General features: G+C 34.3%; 1 protein-coding gene across 1 annotated transcript; it reads left to right on the top strand.

Moving 5' to 3' along the window:
• The first annotated feature begins 1,976 nt into the window (after positions 1-1,976).
• LOC100366339 (intraflagellar transport protein 122 homolog) lies at positions 1,977-20,775 on the top strand. Its single transcript, XM_006812379.3, has 24 exons — positions 1,977-2,079; positions 3,393-3,459; positions 4,306-4,469; positions 4,600-4,676; positions 5,117-5,250; positions 5,529-5,608; positions 6,063-6,138; positions 6,598-6,789; positions 7,178-7,375; positions 7,991-8,134; positions 9,134-9,271; positions 9,696-9,860; positions 10,393-10,631; positions 11,456-11,609; positions 12,137-12,298; positions 13,052-13,218; positions 13,518-13,725; positions 14,164-14,230; positions 14,408-14,548; positions 15,132-15,496; positions 16,200-16,311; positions 17,908-18,113; positions 18,977-19,141; positions 19,811-20,775. Exons 1-24 carry the CDS (start codon positions 2,021-2,023, stop codon positions 19,889-19,891), a joined length of 3,561 nt encoding a protein of 1,186 aa, XP_006812442.2. The 5' UTR covers positions 1,977-2,020; the 3' UTR covers positions 19,892-20,775.
• Positions 20,776-21,459: the final 684 nt, after the last annotated feature.

Here is a 21,459-nt window from a genome sequence, read left to right as displayed (position 1 = left end):
GCGATATTGATATCGACTACGATGTTAAGCTAAGCGTCTCCTTTCAGATGTAATTTCATGTTTTGTATTATCTGCTTTATAGTATAATGATCCAAAAATCATGACAATAATCATACACTATGTATTACCATGGCAACAGAGAAAGCCTGTCAAGCACGACGTGATTATTGTGAGCGTATGAAGGACATCGGAAACGGTTAGCTTTGCGGAAACGAGTGACACTCCTATTAGATATATTGAGTTACTATTTCTGGATAGCTGATCTAGGAAGGGATCTGCGGGATATTTCAGGGCCTAATAATTTCTGCACTGTATATTTTATTATAAAATGGTGGTTATGGAAGGGTTGATTTGTTTATCTAGAAGTGCAATCAAATGCCCTGGTCTTAACGTTGAACGCGATAGCGAAGGCGGGCAGTTTTGGAGGAATATGAAAATGGTTTCCATAACAACGAATCAATTTAATTTAGGTGATTAGTATTAAGGTGTTCTAGTCAAATTAGAGATTATATGAAATGTTCGTCATACTTTCATCATTATGAGTTCACACCATCAGAATACACAAATTAATAAAAAAAAAGCTGGGGTTACCAAGACACAGAAGTCGAAATGGTCGAAATTGATACTGGTTTCTATGGTGAGTCTATTTCGTCATTTCTCAAAATTTTGCCCAGTGACATGTGATGAAAAAAGTCGTTTATTATTATTGATATGAATCATAATATTGTCAGGACATTTCAAAAAAAAGTTGACATATAAATTAGTGAGTTTCCATGGTATTTATAGTTTTTTTAATTATATGCAATTGGGGGTTATTTCCCGTAATGCATTGCATAATGTATACATGCTCAGTAGAGTGAAATTTGACTTATTATCCCACAATGCATTGCATATATGTGCAGTAACATGCGCAGTGGAGCAAAATTAGAATTTTACTCAAAGCCTTAATAAAGCGAATTAATTATAGAATATGGTTCCTGCTGCGACTCTGACCAATACAGAGATGCGGTTGCAAATAGGCTCACAACCAACGTGAATTCATAATGTTTCTGTTTTTAGCATCAAACACGAAATTATCATGGTGACAAAAGTTCGCAAAATATTTGAGTTTCAACCGGAGTTTAACATTCGTCTTAGTTTTGATGCCTCAGACTGTGACGTATATGGAGCCAGGTAAGTTGGTAGAAATATTGTTGTCAATAATCCCCTCCACTGCCATGAGAAAGATAGTAGATAGAATATACCTGGTAACATATAATGGTAACATATAATGAGCATAACATAATAATACTGTATTTCATGGAAATTGAAGGCATGTCCATGAAGGTTAAAAACGGCTCGATAATTGTTTTCATTTTTTCAAATGAAACAAAATCGGTATAAATTATTAAAAATTAGTGACACACCGCTGCATTTCCGGCGTGCTACAAAAAATAAATAAAAAAAAACAGCAACATGGACTTTAAAATATGATATACTTCGACGGATGTTTCTTTGCATAAAGTGATAATTAATGTGAAATTTGGCATTAATTTCCCAAGGAAAGGGTCGGAGTATTATTGTGACATACTGAAGACATTGTCAGCGTCGTGACATCATTATAGTATGCGCAAAGTATGACAATGTGAAGCCAGCTTTTTTCGTTGCGTGTATACTTGTATCTACCAACCATTGATACGAACCGAAATGAAGTCGTCTAGAACTGATATTGCTTTTGATCGAGTGCAGTTGTTTACATTTTAGGTATAACGTCACGGTCGTGACATATATAATTCTTTTCAAATAAATAAATAAACTGATAAATAAATAAACAAATAAATAAATAAATAAACAAACAAATAAATAAATGTTTTTTTATTCCTCGAGTTATAACCTAGTACAAACCACATTCTGGACGATCATCTCATAACAGCGCCCCCATAGTAAATTGGGCGCGTGAAATCACGATGTTTCGCGAGATTTTACAATCTGGCATTACTGAGCATGCGCAAGGGAAATATTTTTAAAACGAGTGGGAAAGATGAGATCCATACCTACCTGGGTTGATAAAGTCCACGATAGGGACAAAGTTGAGCAATGGTAAGGAGACTGTTTATATAACTGCCGTCCACGGCACTCTTAATCACGTATCAATGGAGTATCGAGGATATCGCTGACTCCGTCAGTTTTTGGACAGAAGTAGAATGTCAGGTGTGTGATGGTTGTCATGTCAGCGAGACGCCATCACGATCTAGCTCATTCATTACAAATGATCCAGCTGATATGATCACAGTGTTTATTAATCTCTTAGATGTGAACTGAGACTAACCAGTGGTTCACCTACTGGTATTAAGCTAACCTAACATTCAATATCAGTACTTTTGATTTGACTTTTCTTGTATTCACATACGGTATAAATAACACTGATGATATCACAACAAACTTCAAAAAACATGCTAGCATTTGTAAGATACTAAATATTTAATAATAATATCTTGATGGACTTAGAGCAACAGAACTGAACCAAGGAATTGTATAATAATAAATTACATCAAAATATACCTAACATGCAATTAATATAACATGTAATTCTTATAAAATTTCCTAACATTAGTTGCGTTATACAGTTCAGTATTTATAAAGTTGTAGTTTCTGATCTACTTTCTGAAAAATTGCTTCATAATATGATTTTATAAATGGTAAATTTGTATTCTTCCATGAGACCTACAGGACTTCTCCCTGTACTTACTCACTAGTCACTTATAATAATAGTTACAATTTACTGATCTCACAAGAAATGATATTTCTGTTGAAAAATTATGATTACATTGTATCATTATTATATGCATGATTTTTAGTGGCTAGAAAAAAGTGGCCAAGAAACTATAGTTACTTTGTTGTAGATTTAAAGGTGCTGCAACTTAACTTTCCTGCAGTCACCATATTGTCATTGAGAACCGCTTTTAATATGACTTCAAAATATTCCAATCTCATATAGTGTATATGTGGTGTTTTATATTAATACTAGTACTGCATAGGCCCAGGCAGACACTGTTTCCCATCAGAAACTAAACATCAAATGGAAACGTTTATTTATTATAGAAAATAGAAAGGAATAACAAAAAGAATAACAAACAAAAAAGATTTACTAAATAGATTAATTTACTGACGCTCATCAGGTGTATCCTATTGCTCAAAAAGGTATGTGGGCAACAGGGCGACTACGTTACAAAACTTTGTGTCCTGGCTCAAAACTTGATGGACTAGAGCGACCTGTAATTTCAAATACTGCAAAAATCATGAACTGATGTGATTAAATACATAAATAACTTCAGTCTATAGAGCCTTGATAAACTGTATATTTGTAATATTATGATTTTTACTCGATGTTCAAAAATTTTTTTTTTTTTCAGTATCTATGATTTGGCCTTCAAGCCTGATGGAACTCAACTGATTGTTGCTGCAGGAAATAGAGTTTTGGTAAGTTAAGAGTTTTTTTGACACTGTTTTTCACAAGTGCCTTTTCCTCTCCTAGGCTAACTCAGCTTAGAACACTCTAGCAACTGTTCGTGCAGCACTGTTCTGTAGATTCATTTCATCACTCTCCAATTATTACTTCTCTACCAGTATTTGATACACATGTAAACACAAGTGCAAGGTTGGTACACTTACAAACAAAATAAGTAAAAATTGTATCAATTGGGCTGATAATAATTATAGACTTTTTTTTTTCTCTGATACATGTAATAATTTATTTTTAGCCATTTTGTTGCGCAAACTTTATTCCAAGCAGAAACCATTATCCCTGAATACCTGTGTGTGGTCACTTTAATAATTTATATTAGTTATTATTATACATCTGTCACCGTAATGCCATAAGTTACAACGTGCCGTAACTTTGCGGTATTTTACTGGGTATTTTCATCCTACCATATAAGGTAATGCGAATTCCAAATATGGAATGATTACGTGCTTTAAAAGCATCCTCTAATAATAAAAACAAACATGGCTGCCACCAGGATTTGACTGGACTCCACACAAAAAAGTTCGCTGATTCTTTTCTAAACTTTTTGGATTTCGGCATTGCCATGATGTATCCTTGGACGAAAAAGATGTTTAATAATAAGGTTATTACAAGGATACTGCAAAGTATGCATTCAGACAGTACGCAGCACATAGACCTCCTCTGTGTGTTGGTCAATACTCCAACTGTACACTTACAATGATGTAGGCAAGGTGATTCATAGCCTGCTTGTTAGAAAGTCAATATGGATGGGTTATGCGAGATATGTATGTGACATTGAATTTATTTATTTGGTTTTACAGGTGTACGATACCAATGATGGTACATTGATACAACCATTGAAAGGTCATAAAGATACCGTATACTGTGTAGCATACGCTAGAGATGGCAAAAGATTTGCCTCTGGCTCCGCTGATAAAAGTGTTATCATTTGGACATCTAAATTAGAAGGCATTCTCAAGTACACGTAAGTCTTTAGTAGTAATTTGCTGTTTTCAAATATCACTTTCCACAAAAAGTTTGGTATATCTTCTCATCACCAGTAATGATTGTAATGTTGCTATTACATTATTTAACAATTTGTTATTCTTTTTCAGGCACAACGATGCCATTCAGTGTGTTTCATATAATCCAGTTACCCACCAGTTAGCTAGCTGTGCATGCAGTGATTTTGGTAAGTACAGACTGCAGGACTTGAACTTTGAACTTCTGAGGGCACCTGTTTTTCAGGGCACCAAGACAAGTAAGGTAGGACATCTAGGCATTTGGCTTCATGTCTCTGTCAATTACGAGCTTCTGTACAGGCATTATCAGACCAGTAGTAATACTATATAATGAGTTATCCATACCTTTTTTGAGCGTGCCAATACATTCAAATGCAGAGACCAAAACTGAAGAATACAATCTTAAAATAACCCTCTGGTCTACAAGTTCTTGTGTACATTTAATAGTGTCCAGATTGTCTACTGAATTGTCATAATGCCATTATGACAGGAAAATAATCACAGAGAAGTAGTCACACAAGAAATCATCCTTGCTGCTATTGTAGCGGTATCTTATATTTAATGTTGCTATATAACCTCACAACTATGATCATTTCTATCATTCTAAAAGGTTTATGGTCACCAGAACAGAAATCTGTGTCCAAGCATAAATCTAACAGTAGAGTGACATGTTGTAGTTGGACCAATGATGGACAGTACCTTGCACTGGGGTTATTTAATGGTTGTGTCAGCATCAGGGCAAAGGTGAGAATTGTATTGTACTGTTCGATAGTGTGTAGTAATCTGTATGTAGTCAGTAGCAGGCTTCAATCCAATCTGTTTATCGTACTGATTGACAGTGTGCTTGTGCTGATGTAATTGACAATAGGTGTGTCTTATAGTAAAAATAAGTTATATTTTATTAATTCGAAACATACAGTAATCTCAGTTTGGGTTTACGTGTGCTTCTAATAGAGTAAATATGGTATAGTATAGTATTGGAAAGATGTACAGTAGTAACATAATGCTTTTCTCTTTATCAGAGTGGTGATGAAAAAGTGAAAATAGAAAGACCAGGGGGTGCTCTCTCCCCAATTTGGTCAATTCAGTGGAACCCATCAAAGTAAGTGATGTTAGTTATTCTCATTTCATACGCTGCTGCATTATTCACCTTAGACAATTTAGCCAGCCAGTATGTGCAGGACTGACCAAAAATAGTGTACATGTACGAATCAGTTTATTTATTAACAGCAGCAGTATATAATATTGACCGAAAGTGTGTATTCATCATTGGCTTCCATTTTCAATCTTTTTCTCACTTAAATTTTGATAAATTTGTTGACATTTTCTGTAATTTTCACTGCATTCATTCCTAATTTTGAACCAAACAGACAAAATGTGACATTGCTTCTAGTTTTTGATCAACAAAATTTGGAACATTGTCAATGGTTTCAATATTTTTATATTAGGTTATTAATAATAATAATAATAATATTAAATTATCATTATTAGTATATTAATTAAAACTCTGTGTTAGTGATATTTATGTAATAATTATTTCCTATTTTCTACATTAGGGATGACACATACGACATTCTTGGGATATGTGACTGGGGACAAAAGATGTCATTCTATCAGCTGAGTGGCAAACAGGTGAGCAGAGCTGTTGAATATTGTCAACTAAATGAAAAATGTTTAATTCTCACTGCCAGGATTTTTCGTGCATATCAAGATTTTATAGGTTTCAGGAAGACAAAATTGCAGGAAAGTCAATGAAACTCTGTGTCGTGGGACCACAGAGAAATTGTCATTGCTACAAAATTTTGCGATTTTCCTTCACCTGTGAAATTCACAAAAAAATGACTCTCTCAATATAAAAGTGGTTTACAGTATACAAGTACTGCTTTTAAATAATAATTGGTACTGAGAGCTACCTATGCAAATAATGCACTGTGCCCCTTTGATTTGACTTCACAAAACATAAGTTTTTCCAAGATGTGTGTCTAAAAAATCATTCCTAAAATACGTAAAAAAAATCTAGATTATTAGTGCTCAGGTTGTCAAGATGGTATGCCAGAATTTGGTTTGTTAATTTTGTGTTTCTTTGCATAGATTGGAAAAGATCGTCACCTGGGCTATGATCCATGCTGTCTTAGTTACTTCACTAAAGGTGAATATCTGGTGGTCGGTGGATCTAATAAACAGGCTGTGCTTCATACCAAGGAAGGTGTGCAATTAGGTGTGATTGGTGAACAGCAGTCATGGGTGTGGTGTTGTAAAGTTAGGCCTGATCAGAACTATGTGGTAAGTACCAATATTTGTAATCCAATAGGTATAGATAGTACTTGACAAAGCAGAGGAATTAACCTTTCAGGATATTGTTGTCATACTGAAACTGCTATGTAAGGATGCATATTTCAGAGACTACATGTGTCTTGGTCATAATCCACTGCAAGAAAACTAGCTTCATTAACAATTAGTTATTCTTGCATCTAGCTGTATGATCTATTTCATATCAAGATTATAATTGTAATTGTGTTTATCATGTCCAAGTCAATATGCAGTGTGGGGTCATCTGAGGCATTCTGGAGGTCTAAATGTTAGAAAGGTGATGTGCCTTCCTATATAAGAACAGCAGGGAAGCTAATTATAGCATACAGTGCATAAGACCTATATTGTTGCTTATTTGTAGGCTGTAGGTTGTCAAGACGGCACTATTGCCTATTATCAGCTGATATTCAGCACAGTGCATGGTTTGTACAAAGATAGATATGCCTACAGAGAAAACATGACAGATGTCATTATACAACATCTTATTACAGACCAGAAAGTACGCATTAAATGCAGAGACCTGGTCAAAAAAATAGCTATCTACAAACACAGGCTAGCGGTGAGTCACTTTTTTCTTCCTTTTTATACTGTAATTAAATTAAGTTTGGTCAAGTGATAAAAACTAAGAATTTAGCTACGCAAATAACGTTTGTAGAAGTCATTTGTATATTCCTGGTGTGGGGCGGGCAGAGCAGGGCAAGGTACTACCATGGATGTATGATATGATTGTGCCACCAGTATGTCTAGGTCCCAACCCTTAGCAAAAATGGATGACCCCTTACACAAAACTTGGTGAAAATGTATACACTGGAACTATTTATATATATTTATATTCAGTGGCGCCACTAAGTGATGAAGATACATGTAGGGTTCTCCCTACCAGGGTGTGGAGTTTTGAGCATTCTAATTACTATCAGACAGGTCACAGTTGAAGACTGTGGCCACATGTGATCCCTGGTCAATCAGAATTTTATGGTTGCCAGAGGATCTGCTACCCAGGGTAAGGGCGCGCATGGCCATGGCATGAGAGTGCTGCGCCCCTGTGCCCTTGTTTAAAAAAATCACTGTTCATACATTCCAACAAGGAATGCTGAAGGTAAACTCTTTTCCTGACTATGACTCACAATTGAAGTATCTCACTGATTATTTGTTGATATTCTGTTTTATTCTATAGGTTCAGTTGCCAGATAAGATAGTTGTATATGAGTTGTATAGTGATGACTCTGCTGATATGCATTATAGGGTTAAAGACAAGATAACTAGAAAATTTGATTGTAATTTATTGGTTGTTTGCGCACAGCATATTGTATTATGCCAGGTAAGTCTGGAAGTGACTTGAATCATCATTATTTTAGTTACCAACAAATCGGTATTAATTGACCTCACTTGTGTTGGAAAGTTGCTGTAATGCTATACACCTTCAAGTTTAGTTGTGATGATGTCATATTTAGACTGCGCCCTCTGTGTTCATTATTCACATATTCATGACCTCACCTGTGCTGGCAAGTTGCTGTGATGTTATACACCTTCAGTTTAACAATGATGATGTCATATTTAGACTGCGCCCTCTGTGTTCATTATTCACATATTCATGACCTCACCTATGTTGGCAAGTTGCTGTGATGTTATACACCTTCAGTTTAACAATGATGATGTCATATTTAGACTGCGCCCTCTGTGTTCATTATTCACATATTCATGACCTCACCTGTGTTGGCAAGTTGCTGTGATGTTATACACCTTCAGTTTAACAATGATGATGTCATATTTAGACTGCGCCCTCTGTGTTCATTATTCACATATTCATGACCTCACCTGTGTTGGCAAGTTGCTGTGATGTTATACACCTTCAGTTTAACAATGATGATGTCATATTTAGACTGCGCCCTCTGTGTTCATTATTCACATATTCATGACCTCACCTGTGCTGGCAAGTTGCTGTAATGCTATACACCTTCAGTTTAGCAGTGATGATGTCATATTTAGACTGCGCCCTCTGTGTTCATTATTCACATATTCATGACCTCACCTGTGTTGGAAAGTTGCTGTAATGCTTATACACCTATATGTATAGCATATATGATACTATTGATATTGTTAAGAAAAACTGAATTGCTATCAATATACCCAATCCAATGATAACTTTTTCAGAGGTTTGTGTGTGTATAATAAAATGAAATCAATATGGTTATCATGTCATGTTCTATATTTATGAGAAACACAACAAGTTTTCTGTCAACATTATGGTTGGATAATTCTAGTAGTCCAAAGTGAAGAAAAATTATATGGACTTATTTTTTGTGTGTGTTGTTTACAGGAAAAGGTGTTGACATGTTTATCATTCGCTGGTAGTAAAGAAAGAGAATGGATGATGGAATCATTGATACGATACATCAAAGTCACTGGTGGACCCACTGGTAGGGAAGGGTTACTGGTTGGTTTGAAAAATGGACAGGTAAGTGTGTTTGAATTTCCAGGAATTAACGTTGCAATGAGATATCACTGATCAGATACTATTGACTTCACTTTTTCTTTAAACAAAGAATGCAAATCACTTTTTACCCCAAAATGCCATATTTTACAATGTGTGTCAAACATCATGTCTGAGCTTATAGTGCACCTCGGAGGTTACTGCTAAAATAGCTTATAACTATATGTATTCTCCTCAGTGGAAAGTCTTTATAAATTGGTGCATCCATGATATTTCACTTTTAGCTTCACACTGTACCATTAATAGGCAGTGTGTTGTGTATTTGGCGCACACACTGTACTATACATTGTAAAATGAATACGACAGTGATTACAAGTAGTAATCAAATAGGTAAAAATTGTTTTAATTTTTAATCACTAATATCGTTAATTGTTATTTTCATTGCTAGATTCTGAAGATATTTGTCGACAACCCTTTCCCTATTTTATTACTCAAACAACAGACATCAGTGCGCTGTTTAGATCTCAGTGCCAGTCGCACTAAGATATCAGTGGTGGACGAACATAATACTTGTCTGGTCTATGATGTAAATACCAAGGAACTACTTTATCAGGTAAGCTACACTGATTTTAATGGAACTAAGACTTTTATGAGTTTACTGGTGAATTTTGTGTTCATAATGAATTATGTACAGTTTCTCCAATGACAGTGTAAATCTTTGTTGAAAGCACAATTAGTTTGATTGAATAACTGTGATTAAATTGCATGAAATTCACTGATTCCCATTCTAAAGAAACTTATTGGAATTTATACTGCTACAATACATTGCAATGTTTCCTGAATGCTTATATGATGCATTTGCTTAGCAAAGACTATTTGCTGACTTGACTTCATTTTATTTTCGAGTGTGAAAGGCTGGTTCTTGCCAATCAGTCACTTGCACATGCAAAACAGCCTTTAGAGTTTGAATACTCAGAGTTGTTTTTATGATGGACATTATTCATCACATTGAGATTGAGCATCCTGAACTGGTGTGGAAACACAGCTACCATATTTGTAGTAGTGAAAATAATACTTCTGCTTGGAATATATATCATTACCCAGTGTGCATCTGACATTATCTGTATTTGTGTCTGTTTCACTAGGAGCCCAATGCCAATAGTGTAGCATGGAACACTCAGCTTGAAGATATGCTGTGTTTCTCTGGCAATGGAATGCTGAACATCAAAGCAAGCAATTTTCCCATCCATCAACAGAAGTTACAGGGATTTGTAGTAGGGTTTTGCGGCTCCAAGATATTTTGTCTTCATATATATGCCATGTCTGCAGTAGAAGTGCCCCAGTCAGCTCCTATGTATCAATACCTGGAAAAGAAAACATTTAGGTAAAACCAGTGTTATTTTCTTGCTTTCTGCATGCAGTGTTCATTTAAAATTTATGATGTCAATAAGAGCCTTGTAAATGTAGCCTGACAGGACATCAGTAGAGGCTGTGTAAATATCAGCTGACAAGAATCATGGATTGAGTAAGAAGATAATGTTTGGTAATCATAGTCCTAAGTAACTATTAAAAAATAGCTAGACGTTTCGAGCAATGGCTTTTTATCGATAAGGAGCCATTGCTCGAAACGTCTAGCTATTATTAATATTTACTTAGGACTATGATTACCAAATATTATCTTCTATATATCACATTTATCAGTCCGAGCAGCATTTATCAATGGATTGAGTAAAGCTATTTTCCCATATACGTGTACAATCTATATGCAATTCTGTGCTGCGATAGTTTTCACATTTTCATGTAGCATTTCCTGATTGGAAGATAAAGAAGAATTGCTAATTTATTCTGTATATCATTATCATAAACGTGATCTCCTTCTTTTTCCAAAGTGAGGGGTTCAGGAAGCAGAATCATTGGTTAAAGCCAATTCCTGGATACAATGCCGATTTTGATATCAATGAATAACTTGTCTGCAGAAATAGGACACCCAATACAATGAAATTTGTCAACACATATCCTCACACACTACTGTAAAATCATTAATTTTTACTGGTACTTTGATTCAAAAATTTTCAGTGAGCCAGATAATGAGTTCTACGTTCACGTGGATTTAATTTAGTGGATATTAGTGAGAATGATAAAATTAAAACCCAGTGAATAATTAATACATCTACAGTATTCATGTACATGTACATGATTAATTTTCAGAGAAGCCTACAAGGTAGCATGCCTGGGAGTTACTGAGAATGACTGGAAGTACCTAGCACATGAAGCCATTGAAGGGCAGGATTATGATACTGCAAAGAAAGCCTTCATCAGAATACGTGACCTCAGATATTTAGAGCTTATACATAGTATTGAGGTATAATAGTATTGATAGCTTTATCTATATCTTGATTGTTCAGTTGTCTGAACTATGTAACCATTCTGTCTTTCAATTTATTCCATGTTTGTTCCTTCAATTTTTCTATTATTATACTCGTAAGTGACTTTACAAGATGCATGTTTGTGTATGTATAAAATTCCCAAAAATAAAATGCAACTTTCAGCTCTTGTTTGTATGTGAAAACATTTTACACCAATATCTCAAGAGCTACTATGTGGATTGGAATGAAATTTGGTTCATAGATACTTGGGGATGAACTTAAGACTAGATTAGAATTTTGTATAAGTCCATGTATATTAATTAGGTCATTTACATACTTAACAGTTTTCATATCTTTTGAATTGCTGGTACAAAGGCATTGAAACTTGGTACCTATAAACTTACATGTGTTACATGTATATTTCTGGGGATCCAGCACCAGTTTGGCTGTAGCTTGAGCCTTTTTGTTAGACATAGATTTTGTGAATCGTTTTCTTTTTTTCATTCTCTCCACACATTGATAGGAGCGGCGTCGTCGGGGTGAATACAACGACCTGTTGTACCTGGCTGATATTTATGCTTATCAAGGACGATTCTCTGATGCAGCTAAGTTGTACAAGAGAGCTGGACACGAACAAAAAGCTATGAATATGTACACTGATCTCAGAATGTTTGATTTGGCAAAGGTAACGAATGAGAGCATTAATTGCATTTAATATTGTATTATTCCATGATCTATTCATCATATTTGGATTATGACTCAATTCTATGTTCACCAGTTGTTTGCGATGATCGTTACGATGAGCCGTGTTACTATTGCTCTTTAACATGGCATGCTTAATGTTTTGTTCGTCATTGACATACCATATATGATATTGTTCTTCAAACATTGATTGTGTTTGGCGTTTGTACATGTTGCCCTTTAGGAACCCCTACTCACTCTCTGCTGTAAAAGAAGGAATACAGTACAAAGTGTGCAACAAAATTTTTCCATGAAATGTTTTAACACTTTCGTATTTATTGCTCTAAATCCTAAAAAGTAGTTCTACGATGGTATACACAGGCAACTAGGCAACTTTGAAGGCACGACATAGGGGTCTTACAGCATTGACAGACCTCTCTGTGCTTTGTTTTTACATTGATTAAACAGTCAATTTCTCCAGTAATGTTTATCAAACCTTGCATCATTTGTTTACATGTGTTTCTTGTAAATTTGATGCTTAACACTAGACACTGCAATTATTATTCCAATTTGCCTGTGGCGAGGACTGAGGTGGGGTTCTCTGCACCTTTGTTAAACTTGGTAGTTGGTAGGAGTTAATTACCGTATTATTAATACTTATTCATGTAATATGTATTAAATGAAATAATTGTGGAGCGTTCTCCAGTACCACATTTTATGGATAAAAACAATAATATTCACGTTTTTCATCTTGTAGGATTTCATTGGATCAGGTGACCCGTCAGACAAGAAGATGCTGATAACAAAACAAGCTGATTGGGCTAAGAATATAAACGAGCCACGTGCTGCTGCTGAAATGTACCTTTCAGCTGGAGAACATTTAAAAGCTATTGAAATCATTGGTGACCATGGTTGGGCTGACATGTATGTAATCTATCTTTGTTTGTTTGTTTCATTTGTCACATTGTTGTTTATTTTACTCACTAATTGAACCACTTACATTACTTAATTACTCTGTAGAAACTACTGTGAAATACTTTATTTTAGCTGGATTTGATTTTCTCTGAATCATCCCTTAAGCGAAAATAGCAAAAATAAAATATTTCACAGTACTTGGATCAAAGGTTTTTTGTATTTACACGGATAATTAGTCTGTATCTCAGAAATGTTTGTATTCTCTCACATGACTATAAGTAAACTTGATGACTTTTTATTTTTATCAGGCTAATTGATGTAGCTAGGAGGCTTGACAAAGCAGAACAAGAACCACTTGCTCAGTGTGCATACTATTTCAAAAGAATGGAACAGTATGCGTACGCTGCTGAAGTCTACACCAAGATGGGAGATGTGAAGGCACTCATACAACTACATGTGGAGGCTAGACACTGGGATGAAGCATTCTCATTGGTAGAAAAACACCCTGAATCCAAGGTAAATACAGATTTAAACTCTTTAGCATCATATAAATCTATCACCTTTTACAAAATAAACATGAATAATTATTTTTATATTGATTAGCTAAAATGATAAAATGTTTAGTAAATATTCACTTGTATGTCCAAGAGTTGTCAAAATTAACCATGGTCCAAGGATGAATAAAACCCGTTTTACCGACATGATCATCTTATGATTTACTGAAAATGTATTAGCTGTTCACTGATATTGGAAAATCCACTTAATATGTATCATTGTTTCACCAGAAAATATTTGAATTTGAATTTAAATTCCAGTTCAAAATAATAATATACATGTATATAATATACATCTCTGGAGTGATAATACAAAAATCATTTTGTTATTTATATTTGCATATGAATTGTTGCATATGGGCAAACTTTTAATTTTGATTGTGTTTTTGTATTTCTCTAGAATGATGTATATGTTCCATATGCACAGTGGTTGGCAGAGAATGACAGATTTGAAGAGGCTCAGAAAGGTGAACTAGATGCGTTATGTTTATTATGCTTAATTTACTCGCAAAGTTGGATAGAGGCATTTTGTTTGCCTATCTTAACATTATATAGTGTTATACTGCCCTCTGTAGGCAATCTGAGATATATCTACTTATAGAGGGCGCTCTTAATCATAATGTTATAATTTTTTTGTCTTGTAGCATTTCATAAAGCTGGTCGACAGGATGAAGCTGTAAGAGTATTGGAACAACTGACATACAATGCAGTACTGGAAAGTAGATTTCATGATGCAGGTTATTATTTCTGGATGTTGTCAATGCAATGTTTGGAGATAGCAGGTGGTGAGTATACCAAGACATAGATGTTTATTCACCATTAGATGTTATAAATGTTTTTGTCATCAGTCTTCTCTTAGTGAGTTTGTCTGTGTGTGTACAGTTAGTCAACATTTTGAAAGCATTCATGATATTTCATATGCTTTATTGATCAAATCTGTTCAGTTTGAGATACAATTATTAATTTATATAAGGTACCACAGGTGGACATCTCTAAGATTTTGTTATTTTGTTACGATATATTCAAATTCTTCTTGAAAAATTTTTTCCGACTTGTCTTGAAAACTGCCTGATCAATTATTTCAATATTTTTAGTGATTTGGTTTGTTAATTTCAAGATGATAACTTTAATTATCTAATTTTAGTGAATATTTCTGTCATTATTGGTAAAAAGACCATTTAAGTTACATTCTTGTTATCATGAAAATGGCTACACTGATTGATTTCTTATTTCCTACTCAGTCATAATACAGCAGATCTATATCAACCGACAGGCTTCTTGTATATATAGAGCATGTGTGTGTGTTTATATTTTGTAACATTCTTGTTGTTTACACAGATCTAATTTGTTTCAATTGTTTTTCTATAGATAATGCTGAGAAAAGAGAAGAGATGTTGAATAAATTCTTTGAATTCCAGAGAAAAGCAGAAATGTACTATGTATATCATTCAATCCATCGTTACACTGAAGAGCCGTTTACGTCTCACTTACCGGAAGCGCTCTTCAACATCTCTCGCTATCTACTCCACGCTATGATCAGAAACATTCCGCTTGGTATCAGCAAAGTGGCGACACTGTATGCGCTAGCGAAACAGAGCAGATCGCTAGGTGCATACAAGTTAGCAAGATACGCCTTTGAGAAGCTCCAATCTTTTAAGATACCATCCAGATTTCAAGAGTCAATAGACCTGGGTAGTATCACTATCAGATCTAAGCCTTTCCATGATTCAGAAGTAAGTATGGTTTCCAAGATAAAAAATTAATCAGGTTTCTAGTTATTTCATGCATTTAATGTTTAAATGTTGCATCAAATTTTCTATCTAGATTTTTATCACAATTTTTGATTAAATAAAAGAAAATTCCAATTTACATGAAAGATAATACAAAATAGCAATATAAAATGTCAACTCCCCCGAGAATTCTGTAGTCTTATTAATTATTCACTGAACTAATTTTGCTATTTTCACTGCTAAGAAATCTACTAAATACACATTTAATCAAATATCAATATACCGTTAGTGAAATACCTGTAATGGTTTATACATCATGATTTGTGATGTCAGTAAATTTCAAAAAGTACGTGTTTTAAAAAAGCATGGATTGTTGAAATATTTGTTAGCATTTCCATGGAGATTGGTGTATTACAGAAGAGATAAATTTTTGCATGTCAAGGTCAATTTGGTTGTATTCCAAATTTCACTTCTGTTCAGGGAGTCACAGCGGCTTCTGTGGAATAAGGTACTCAGAACGCCCTTCAATTATCAAATTACCACTGTAATTGAATGCCTAAGGGCACGGGGAAAATGACTACCGTGATATAGATGTTTTCCTGTGGTATCAGAAATCATACAGTTTACACTGTTATCTGTATAAACTGTAGTAACATATACATTACAATGTAGGTGTTTCTAAGAATTAACATTTTGTATCTTATAGGATGTTTTACCAATGTGTTATAGATGTTCCACCACAAATCCATTACTGAATAACCAAGGAAACCATTGCATCAACTGTAAACAACAATTTGTACATTCCTTCTCTTCATTTGGTAAGTCTGCTTAACCTGGTGGATTCACTGCTTTATTAGTCCCCGTTCGGAGGAAGTTTGAAAACGGGGACTTATAATTCGGTTTCCGTCCGTCCGTGCGTCTGTCCGGAGTCATATCTCAGAATCCCTTGGACCGATTCTGTTCATTCTTTGCGTGTGCCTAGTACTTTATGTGGGACATATGCACATGCAGTGGTTTAGCGATTTGATTCAAAATGGCCGACTGGCAGCCATCTTGTTTTTTGAAAATGTTGTATTTTGGACATGCTTTGTCAGTTTTCATTCAAACTTGGTACATAGATTATACATGTTAGGATACATGTCCATGACGATTTATTTCACAATTGGATCAAAGATGCCATCTTGTTTTTTGAAAATGTTGTATTTTGGACATGCTTTGTCAGTTGTCATTCAAACTTTGTACATAGATTATACATGTTAGGATACATGTCCATGACGATTTATTTCGCAATTGGATCAAAGACTGACAGGCATCTTGTTTTGTTTTTTATGCGGTATCTTGGACGTGCTCTGTCAGTTTTCATTCAAATTTGGCACATACATGTACTTTATACATGTTAGGATGCATGTCCATGACAATTTGTTTCAAAATCTGGTCAAGGATGGCCGATTGACAGCCATCTGACTTTTTGGCCTTACTACTATATTTCCACAATTTATGTATCATTTTCATTCGTATTTGGCACATACATCATACATATCAGTGTGTTTCATAATCAGATCAAAGATGGCCGAATAACGGCTGTTTTTATTTTTGGCCATATTACTACTATATGTGTTTTGATGTAAATAAACAATCTGTTGTATACGCCACTTGGAACTCAAGTTTCAAGGACAAGCTCGCGACAACCCCTCTGCTTTAATATGACGAGCACAAAGAGAACTTTCAAAAATTTAACGGGGATTGTGTCACTTTCAATGACTTGTTTTTTTTTTTTTTTTTTTTATTCTTCATGATCTCACTCCTAAATATCATTCTCTGCACATCTTCTGCATATTCCATGTCATGTTCCTTGGCATTGCTATTATACTCCTGTTCTATTACTGTTCATTTTGTGTTGAAATAATATCCCAGTAGTTTACTGAATTACCAAATCGATAAGAAATAACAGCTTATTACTTTCAGTTACTGGACTATTGTTTGTTTTCTATAAGCATAACTCCAATACATCAGGAACTGATTTTCAAGTTCTGTCAAAATAACACACTTTAATTAAACTAACAATGGGTTACATAAACATGTAATCATGTGCTACTTTAAAACATAGAGTAATGTCAACTGTGTAATTTTCACGATTTAAGGATTATATCGCATTGGTGAAGACAAAACTCCCTATTAAACTTCCTGACACTCTGTGTCGTAGGACCCCAAACAAACTTCTGGCGGTAAAATAATTTCACTCATGCAATTCACAAAAATTTGTGTGTCTCGAAAATTAAAGCAGTTTACAGTATCCAGACGTTTGACCTTTGACATACTAAGGTACTAATGTGAAACTAAGACAGACATCACCAACTGCTTGCTAGTGTGTTACTATTTCTGATGTCTCGTAATCTGTTAATTCACTACTACAGAGGTATTGCCATTAGTTGAGTTTGTGCTCGATGATGGAATCAGTGACGAGGAAGCCATCCCATTGTTGGACGCTGAACCTATAAAACGCAACACAGATAAATGGAAGCAGAGTGATATGGGTGCTGTGCAGTCAATGAGGCTGGATGATGAGATGGATAATGACCAAGATGAGGATCCTTTCAATTCTAGAATGATGAGTTTTGAGGTGAGTCCTCAGTCAGTCTTGATTGCACCTTATTGCTTACCTGTAGTAATTGGGTGTGGATGAAATTCATCTTTATTCTCTGTCCACATCTACTCAACACAAGGAAGCTACTGTCATGGTATAGAAATAATTTATCACACCCTTACCCATATTGACTCAGATATTGAAAGGTTATTTCACAGTTCAATCCTACCATGAATAAATCATTATTCTCTGGAACTGACTGCATTGCTAGGAGAAAAGTTAGAATTATATTTGATTAAATCATTGAAGGGTTTTTCTGTGGTAACATGATGGAAGCAAAACACATTTCTTGTCATGAAGAAGAAACTTCAAAATGTATTGATAGCGTCTGATTACAGGTATTTCCTGTCTAGGTGGCTACCTGGTAGGTGAATTGCTAGAGAACGATAAAAAATACTGTTTTAGCAAAAATCAAGTTGTACAACTATAGTAATATAATGATTACTGTATTTACCATTATAGTTTATATTTATGAATGAACTTGAATATTGACAAATGAACTTTTTCTGTTTATTATAAGATAAGATTAAATAAGATAAGATAACTTCATTGACATAATTCTTTCTATAGAAGTAAAAGGATAATAAAATTTAAAATAACATTAAAGTAAGTAAAAAAAACAACTAAAAGTAACAATTTTGTTAAAGACCAATTGACAAACTAGTATTAAATCACTGAATAGTACAGAATCAGGGGATTTACTATTATTAGTTAATAGACACCTGTTTGCATTATAAAAACACCAAGATTAATGCGACAGTTTGTCATAATGTAAATAAATTTATTGGAATGATTCAATGAAGTAAATTTATATTCTTATTCTTTATTTTAATTGACAGCAAGGTGGCAATGACTTTGTTCCAGTAGTTGTCAATAGGTCTGTACTTAAATCTTTGGATCGTACTCATGTCATTGTTAAAAAATGGCCACCGCCTTTACGATATCAATACTTCAAAACAGTTATGCCTGATGTCTCGGTTACGCTGTGTCCTTCTTGCAATCAGGTACGTCTTTCTTTGTTCCTCCATCGTTTCTTCAGTTGTTTTAAGCATGAAAAACATGTACTAATCTACAATCACTGTTTTCTGTGTTTATTACGTGAATATTGCTGATAGTATTTCTGTAGAACAGTTTTCAGTGCAGAAACTTTGATGGATAATAAATGTGTAATGTTTTTTATGATAAACATTCAAACTCATTGGTTGGTGTATTCAACATTACCATATTTACTCTATTAGTATCGCATATGCTTACATAAATGACTGAGACATGTCAAAACTGGTCTTATTTTAATGATCTTGAATGCAATTTCTGGTTTACAAAACTACATGTGCTTCTATTGAAGATGTGCTCTTAATAGAGCAAATATGGTATTCCCTTCATCAGAATCTTGATAGCTGGTGCATTCAAAACCTAACTTGCCAACTTTGTCAATAGTTGGGGAAGAAATCATTTTTTCATACCAAAATAATAAAGCTGTTTACATACGAATTAATTAAAAACTGTAATAAAAACAACTTATTCAGTTACAAAACAAATGTATTATTTAATATTAATTTATCCTTTATCAAAATAAATGCATAGTCCAGATATAGGTAAATAGTAATACCTGTAAAGTATGGGCAGTGTAACAGGATCTGCAATAATATGGTAAATTTTCATCTATATTTCAGATGTTCCATACTGATGATTATGAACTACTGGTACTTCAGAAGAACCACTGTCCATTCTGCAGGAAATCAACAGAAGATTAAAATAATACAGTCCCCCCTAACTCATTCATTCTTGTTGAATTGAATTTTGTCAGACCATTACAGCCAGTGTTCATTCATATCCATTACTTTGGTCCATGATGTTTCATGCGATCTCAATTTTGTCTATCACGTTACCACTAATCATTCATAAATCATTTGACTTTTATGAAATAGATAAATGGTAAACAACATTTCGCTCAGCTGATCAGATATGAAATTTCCCCTTGAAACAGCTAAGGCCGCACACTTTGAAATCAAATGGGGGTGGATTAGCTGCTATTTAAAAAGTCAGCAAGTTCTTTGAAGCAAGATACATATAAATTGAAAATGAGTGTAAACAAAAGTTACAAGATGCATGTGTATATTGTGAAAATCTTCCCCTCTCGATTTAAAAAACAAAACAAATTTGCTTTCATATGGTTTCGATGAGTAAAATTTAGCAGCTTTATAACTGTAGCAGTTTTATTATCCTTGAAATTGTTCCAGGGAAGATACTAGCTAAATCTTTTAGTTGGGCACACATCATAAGCAGTGTGGTTATATCAGTTGATATGACTCAATCGTACAAAGGCAATATACTTAGAATTGACGATATTTTACCCGGTATCATCTCTTCCAGGCGTGGCGATATCGTCAGTGTCTACAGGTCATGAATGTGACTGCAGTGACAAACAAGAATCGTGTTACGATGATGAAAACATTATTACCCTTATTAGTAGAAGCTTTGATGATATTGTAATCCCTATTTAGTATAGACTGAATCAGTTTGCAAATGCCTTTACAAATGTTTATATGCAGGGGTGTAAATACTATTATAACTTTTTGGAACTTGTACAAATTACTGTTTTTTTGTGAAATAAAAGTGTGTAATCTTTTACCAAAAAGTGTAAATACATATTTTGTAAGTATCATTTATTTCAGCTATCAGCTGAAAGGGATTCTTGAAAAGAAACTTGTCATGATGATGACTGATTGTTTTTCAGTAATTTCCTAGATGACGTTTGGTCTTTTATTACTAGAAACATGTACAGTAAATCTGATATGACAATTGCCATGGCAATTCTTACACACAACTCAATGATTCTATGAGAGGAAAATAAAATGTTCTTGATTTTTAAGTGAGAGAGAAGCCATTTTGATACACAATTGTCCTAAATTTTATCCCTAACCAGCTGTAACACTGAGGAGTGCAAGTTGTCTTCTGAGAGCATTTAATGGTATTGGTTTGGCATTATGAAGTGAAATATTTTATGGGCTAAATTTGTAATGAATGTTTGCTTAAACATTCATATTTCAATGATTTTCAGCGCTTCTGAATCTTGATTGTTCCAGATTCTTATTCAACACTTTTGAATAGTCCTTCAACATTATTGAGAAGCGCAGAAATTCACAATTTTAGGGTGAATCCAAAATATCTTCGGACATTCATGCACATTCAGCACACAGTGACTCCAGAAATGTTCTCATATCAAAACCATGACCATATTTTGTGGTGCCGAATGACTTGCAGCGGACACCGAAAAGAAGAACGGGGTACCGTACTCGTAACTCTCTGACTCCATATTGAT

The sequence above is a fragment of the Saccoglossus kowalevskii genome, chromosome 3, assembly GCF_978046115.1.
Source record: "Saccoglossus kowalevskii chromosome 3, keSacKowa6.1, whole genome shotgun sequence".
Taxonomy (NCBI): Eukaryota; Metazoa; Hemichordata; class Enteropneusta; family Harrimaniidae; genus Saccoglossus; species Saccoglossus kowalevskii.
The sequence above is the reverse complement of the archived record's forward strand: the minus strand, read 5'-3'. Positions and strand labels throughout refer to the sequence as shown.